The 7500-nt window shown below is 43.7% G+C and overlaps 1 protein-coding gene across 1 annotated transcript in view; it reads left to right on the plus strand.

The window, feature by feature from the left end:
- LOC125034652 (cubilin-like) overlaps window positions 1-7500 on the plus strand; it is a 334702-nt gene that overhangs the window by 265762 nt on the left and 61440 nt on the right. The window contains 7 exon segments of the mRNA XM_047626554.1: window positions 538-690; window positions 931-1107; window positions 1816-2034; window positions 3576-3761; window positions 4177-4365; window positions 4765-4897; window positions 5719-5813. Of these exon segments, the coding sequence (XP_047482510.1) occupies window positions 538-690; window positions 931-1107; window positions 1816-2034; window positions 3576-3761; window positions 4177-4365; window positions 4765-4897; window positions 5719-5813 (1152 nt within the window).

The raw sequence follows: 7500 nt of genomic DNA on the forward strand, positions 1-7500 counted from the left end.
CGACGTCAGAAGGCATGTGAGGAGATACAACTACATCAACTTTTTTTTTCTTCTGGGACGTCGGGTAAGGTCATTTCCCCGACTTACCGACTCGGGGACTCACGAACCGGACCAAGCTGCTCGGGGTTCAACAAGGGTTATGGCCGAGAGTCCTGCTATTCTTAATCCTTTTACTTTTGTCCGAATAAAACACCAAACTCGGCCTCGTCATTGAGAAGACATATTTGATTTTCTATTCGGTGGGTATTTAAACAGTTACATTTTTTTTTTTTTCAGGGCGCTTGTTATACCTATATCCTTTTGTTTTAACTGAATTCTTTGTTTTATAGTTTTTATAGTACACATTTATCGACCACAGGTTAAGAGAGAGAGAGAGAGAGAGGGAGGGAGAGAGAGAGGAGAGAGAGAGAGAGAGAGAGAGAGAGAGAGAGAGAGAGAGAGAGAGAGAGAGAGAGAGAGAGAGAGAGAGAAGACAGACAGACAGATAAATAAAGAAAGCCCATCATTAACCGCCTCCTTTTCTCCCCCCGCCCGCAGATGTCAGCAGTACGCCCACAACTGGAAAGCCTCAACAACACAGACCTTGGCTACCTCGTCAGGAACCTCTCCCGTGTTGCTCAGACAGTGGCGTCTCAGCAGTGGATTTCGTCCTCCATTGAAGGGCTCAAGACAAACGCTTCAAGAAGTCGAGTGAGTTTACTTATGATATAGTTTTGAGGATTTGGTTAAATGTCTTCTAATTTTGTACACGTTTTTCTTCAAGTTTTTTCTATTTCAAGTAAGTTGTCTTCTTGTATCATCTTCCCTGAACAACTTTGTTCTCATCGTTCTGATCATTACTGTGATCATCACAATCATCACCAGCATCACCATCACCACCCTATCTCTTCCGACCCTCTTCATCTCCCCCATCTCCCTTACGCATTGCAGGGGAATCTTGCAACATTACGCAACGACGTGACCAGCATCCAGTCGACCTTGCGTGCCCGCCTGGACCCCTTGGTGGCCAACGTGAGCCAGCTGAGTACCCAGGTCGGCCTCATCACTCCTGAAGGGGGTCAGCGCCTGCAGCAGATTAACACCGTCATTCAGAATCTCCAACAAGCGGTATTATTCATTCTCTATTCCCTTTTATCTGTGTTTTGGGGATTTATTTTATTTTATTTTATTTTTCTTCTTGGTTTACTTGGTATTTTTCTAAAAATTGGAGATGAGTGAGGATGGTTAAGTTATTTTAGATTTTTTTTGGGGGGTGTCTATTTCTGTCTATGATATTCGATGCAGTTTTAAGTTCTTTCTGTTCATTTCTCTTTCTCATTTTCATTTCTCTCTCTCTCTCTCTCTCTCTCTCTCTTCTCAGGTCATCTCTCTCTCTCGTCTCTCTCTCATCCGACTCTCAGCTCTTCTCTCGGCTCTCTCTAGCTCTCGCTCGCTCTCCTCTCTCTCTCTCTATCCCTCTCTCTCTTCTCTCTCTCACTCTCTCTCATTCGCTCTCGCTCTCATCATCTATCTCTCCTCTCTTCTCTCTCTCTCTCTCTCTATAATATATTATATAAATATATATATATATATATATATGTGTATATATATATATATATCTGTCTCTCTCTCTCTATCCTTCTTTCTCTTTTTCCTTCTCTCTCTCTCTCTCCTTCTCTCTCTTTCCTTCTCCTTCTCTCTCTCTCTTTCCTTCTCCTTCTCTCTCTCTCTCTCTCTCTCTCTCTCTCTCTCTCTCTCTCTCTCTCTCTCTCTCTCTCTCTCTCTCTCTCTCTCTCTCTCTTACTAACGAGATTCCCTTTGCCTTTCCCGGCCCAGAGCACGGAGGCAGCGAGCGCCCGCCAGGACCTGACCGAGCGCGTGATCCCTGGCCTCCGGCAGGATGTGACGCAGCTCCAGACGGGAATCGTGGGGCTGCCGCAGCTTCGGGATCGCATCGAGGCCCTTGAGGCGCAGTTCAACGGCTCGGATATCTCGGGTTCTTCTGAGATCGTGTCCGCCAGTGACAGTAGCACCATCAGGAAAATGAAGAGGAATGTGAGTACATATACATACACACACACACACACACACACGCGCGCGCGCGCGCGCGCGCGCACATACACACGTGCACCACATGCACACGTAAACACCCACATAAAAAAAACACATATTCATACTGCTTATACATTTACTAATTCTCTCGTTCATTACTGTCTTAACGAACTGAATATTTACCCCCACTAACGAGCCTCCTTTTGCTTGCCTTTGCTAACGAGCTTCCCTTGCCTGACCTTGCTAAAGAGCCTCCCTTGCCCGCCCTTGCTAAAGAGCCTTTCTTGCCTGCCCTTGCTAACGAGCCTCCCTTGCCTGCCCTTGCTAAAGAGCCTTTCTTGCCTGCCCTTGCTAACCAGCCTCCCTTGCCTGCCCTTGCTAAAGAGCCTCCTTTGCCTGCCCTTGCTAACGAGCCTCCCTTTGGCTCCTCTTGCTAAAGAGCCTCCCTCGCCTGCCCTTGCTAACGAGCCTCCCTTTGCCTGACCTTCCTAAAGAGCCTCTCTTTGCCTGCACCTGCTAACGAGCCTCCCTTTGCCTCCTCTTGTTAACGAGCCTCCCTTGCCTGCCCTTGCTAACGAGCCTCCCTTGCCTGCCCTTGCTAAAGAGCCTTTCTTGCCTGCCCTTGCTAACCAGCCTCCCTTGCCTGCCCTTGCTAAAGAGCCTCCCTTGCCTGTCCTTGCTAACGAGCCTCCCTTTGGCTCCTCTTGCTAAAGAGCCTCCCTTAAATGCCCTTGCTAACGAGCCTCCCTTGCCTGCCCTTGCTAACGAGACTCCCTTGCCTGCCCTTGCTAACGAGCCTCCCTTTGCCTGACCTTCCTAAAGAGCCTCCCTTTGCCTGCCCCTGCTAACGAGCCTCCCTTTGCCTCCTCTTGCTAAAGAGCCTCCCTTGCCTGCCCTTGCTAACGAGCCTCCCTTGCCTGCCCTTGCTAACCAGCCTCCCTTGCCTGACCTTGCTAACGAGCCTCCCTTGCCTGCCCTTGCTAACCAGCCTCCCTTGCCTGCCCTTGCTAACGAGCCTCCCTTTGTCTCCCCTTGCTAAAGAGCCTCTCTTTGCCTGCCCCTGCTAACGAGCCTCCCTTTGGCTCCTCTTGCTAGAGAGCCTCCCTTGCCTGCCCTTGCTAACGAGCCTCCCTTTGCCTGCCCTTGCTAAAGAGCCTCTCTTTGCCTGCCCCTGCTAACGAGCCTCCCTTTGCCTGCCCTTGCTAAAGAGCCTCTCTTTGCCTGCCCCTGCTAACGAGCCTCCCTTTGCCTGCCCTTGCTAAAGAGCCTCTCTTTGCCTGCCACTGCTAACGAGCCTCCCTTTGCCTGCCCTTGCTAAAGAGCCTCCCTTGCCTGCCCTTGCTAACGAGCCTCCCTTTTCCTGCCCTTGCTAAAGACCCTCCCTCGCCTGCCCTTGCTAACGAGCCTCCCTCGCCTGCCCTTGCTTACGAGCCTCCCTTTGCTTGCCCTTGCTAAAGAGCCTCCCTTTGCCTGACCTTCCTAACGAGCCTCCCTTTGTAGCCCTTCTTTCCCTGCCCTTGCTAACGAGCCTCCCTTTGGCACAGTTGAGGCGTCTCAACGCGCGACTGCAAATGAACGAGTGTGCCAGCGGGCCCTGCCGGAACGGGGGTACGTGCATCGACGGATACATGTCCTATACATGTCTGTGTCGGAATGGCTGGGCGGGAGAAAACTGCGACGATGACATCAACGAGTGCTACATGTTCTTCGGGACGGATCTGGGGTGCCAGGTGAGGGCCGCGTGAGTGCACGTGTGTATGTGGAATTAATAAGTAAATAAATGGATAAGTAGATGAATAGGTACGTAACTTAATGAATTATATGTGTGTGTGTGGGTGTGTGGGTGTGGGTGCTAGCACTTGATATAGATAGATAAGTGGGAAGAAAATAAGAGCCGACCACTTGGGCATAAACTTACCATATCCTAAACTTACCATATCCATAAAGTTCTCGTGCACATTTAAATTGCCCCTTTCCCCATTCCCTTCCTCTACCTTCCCCCGCCTTCGTCCCCCTCTCCCTCCCCTTCCCCTTCCCGTCCCCCTCTCCCTCCCCTTCCCCTTCCCGTCCCCCTCTCCCTCCCCTTCCTCTTCCCATTCCCCTTGCCCCTCCCCCTCCCTTCTCTTCCCCTCCTTCCCCCAACAGAACGGTGCCACGTGCACCAACACACAAGGTGGTTACACGTGCCAATGTCCAGCTGGATGGTACGGCGTACACTGTACCCTTAAGACCGACTCGTGCACGGCGTCCTCCGGTTCCTCCCTCTGCGGGCCTCATGGGGTCTGCATCAACACGCCCCGTCGAGGTCACGCCTTCTCCTGCATGTGTGACGAGGTACGCAGCGTCAGGAGGGGTTGGGATAGCCTCGCATTGTATTTTTTTATGTTATTGAGGTTTTGGTTGATAAATTTTCGACATTAGTTTTTTTTTTCTTCTGTTTGCATTAGTTTGTTTTCGTGTTGATTTCTATGTTTTATTTTGATATACTGGTACTAAATGCTTACATTTTGGACAGTGAAAAATGATTAGACCTATTTATTCAAAAAGACAAATTAAAATTAATAAGCAAATAAAGAAAACAAAATCCAAAATACAAATTCAATTCATATTCATTTACACCTAATGGAACTTCCATTCACAAATCCATTTTTTTCCCATCAAGATTTTTAAACACATATGTTATCTGTGCTTCTTCCCCGCCTTAATGCCCTCGATTCCTTCACATCCACGTAGGGTTGGACTCCCGGAAACAGCACACCGGCCTGCGTGGATGTGAACGAGTGCAGTTCCTATCACACCCGCTGTTCTCCGCTCGTCACTTGCGTCAACTACCCCGGAGGTTTCCAGTGTGGGCCCTGTCCATCAGGTGAGGTTTCGAAGCCTGTTGTTGTTGTTGGTAGCGGTGGCGGTCGTGTATGGGATAATATTATGTACTTATGTATGTGGAGAACAAAACCTTGTTATTATGTTAGCAAGAATACTTTATCTTCAGTATCTAGGGCACGATACTTTTGTATTACTGTACGATAGTCGGCCAGCGAGTATGACACGCTGTCCGATGCTCTCTTTCTCTTCTGCCTCCCGAGTGTATTGTCCCTCTGAAGGTGTAATAAGACCCCAGGAATATTTATTACGTGTTTCACTCAACCCTGTACTGTTGCCCAAAGTGACACGAAATGAACATATACAGTGGCACTGGGGGGGGGGGGGGGGTCATTCGGGTGATGATTCAAGGTTTGTTGTTGTTTGTTGTTTTTAAGGCAGGTAATCATTCGGTTGAGGATTCGAGGCGTCGTTGTTGCTGTTATTGTTATTGTTGTTGCTGGCGGATCTTATGGGATAATTTCTATGATTCTGCTCCTTGGTTTAAAAGCTAGAGGATTTCAGTCTTATATTTTGAACTGTATAATTGTATAACTGAATTTCATGCAAATTTACGAACATGAAAAAAAAGAGAAATAAGAAAAATAATAATAAAAGAGAAAAGCTGTAAATGCATAAGGCAAAATACAATAATGAATTAAAAAGAAATCTGCCATTTATAACATAAAACAAAATAACACAATGGATAGAAAAAAAACATTATTGGAAAGATAAGACAATTTCATGAATACAACCCATTGAACCCAGATCCTGTTTAAAACACGTTTATATCATGTCTATAACACGTTTTTCGCTTCCCCAAAGGTTACACCGGCGATGGATTTCAGTGTCAAGACATAGACGAATGCCTTGTCAACAATGGAGGTTGCTCACCATACAGCATATGCCATAATACAGTGGTAAGTTTCTTCTTTCTTGTTTTAGGTGCTTTGAATGAGGCAGATTTCTGTGGATAAGTGTAAATTAGAAAATGGAGAGGGATTAATGCACATCAGAAAAATTATATATTCTTTATATCGTTTTTCATGGTTTTTGTTTTTCAGATTCTTAAGATCGTTCTCTATGAATTCGTCTGTGCTGAAATATATGTATTTTATAACTATAACCAAACTTTTCGATATTTTTTTTTTTCTTAATTTTCTTTGAACACCAAACCCCGAAGTCTCTTGTCGGATTGACCTGCATTTTCTCGGCCCAAGATTTGCTCCGGAGATTTATCCATAGGTTAACAAAATACCCATTCGACACATGGGACTCCAGCCACAGTCTAAAATAGTTTCGGAATCAAGAATACATGTTAAATATCTTAACATATATAGTATATGAATAAATACACAAACACATACACACGCACATACATACACATGTGCGTACGTGCGTGCATATATGTGTGTGTATGTGTGCGCGTGTGTTATACAATGTATGTATATATCTATATGTATATATGTGTATATTATATATATATATATATATTTATATATATGTGTGTGTGTGTGTGTGTGTGTGTATTATATATATATATATATATATATATATATATATATATATATATGCATCACACACACATACATAATTATACATATATATATATATATATATATATATATGCATATATATATATACATACATACATACATACATATATATATATATATATATATATATATATGCATCACACATACATACATAATTATATATATATATATATATATATATATATATATACACACACACGCACACACACACATACATACACACACACACACACACACACACACACACACACACACACACACACACACACACACATATATATACATACATATATATATATATTCCTCCTCAAATTTAGCGAGCATTGCAGTGTGTGCTTCAAATTTACATTAATCATAAGCTGCACACTTGCGACACTGGCATAGCAACTTATTTTTAGTACAGAGACATATTTGGTTCACGAATTATACGTTTACCTAATTTGAGGTTAAAAACTGAAAGATTCAAATTGTTTATACAACTTCAACTTTTAACAAATTAATTCATATATTAGCAAACTATTACTGCAGTAATAGCATTAATGTTAAACACGTTCGGCTTTGGAAGAAATATTAGTCAAAATTAACCTATTAAGATACAAAGGAAGAAAATAAAAATGCTATTTTTTTTTTCTCTCTCTCTTTCTCCAGTCGTCCTCTGTCTATGTATTTTATTAGCAAATAAATTTACAAAGTCATCACAGAGCTAAGTAAAATATATAACCTCATGAATAATCGTTATTTAAAAAAAAAAAAACAGTCACAGAATAGAGTAATGTAGTTTCACTCTCGCAAAATTACAGATTATAATATTTTCTCAAGAATGTATATCCACGTTTAAGATTTCGTAGGAATTGCATTTTCCTTACAAGCCACTACTTCCCTTTAAAAGCCATTACTTCACTTCAACTGAATCTCATCTGAACTTGTTTCAAGGTTTAATTTAGAATATTGAATTTAGTCCCTCAAGCTACTATTTAAATTTTAGATTTCGAAATACAAAGGCTTATCATCAGCGTTGAAAGCAATTTGCCACTGACATCGTTCAAAACTG

This window comes from Penaeus chinensis, chromosome 18 (genome assembly GCF_019202785.1).
Source record: "Penaeus chinensis breed Huanghai No. 1 chromosome 18, ASM1920278v2, whole genome shotgun sequence".
Taxonomy (NCBI): domain Eukaryota; kingdom Metazoa; phylum Arthropoda; class Malacostraca; order Decapoda; family Penaeidae; genus Penaeus; species Penaeus chinensis.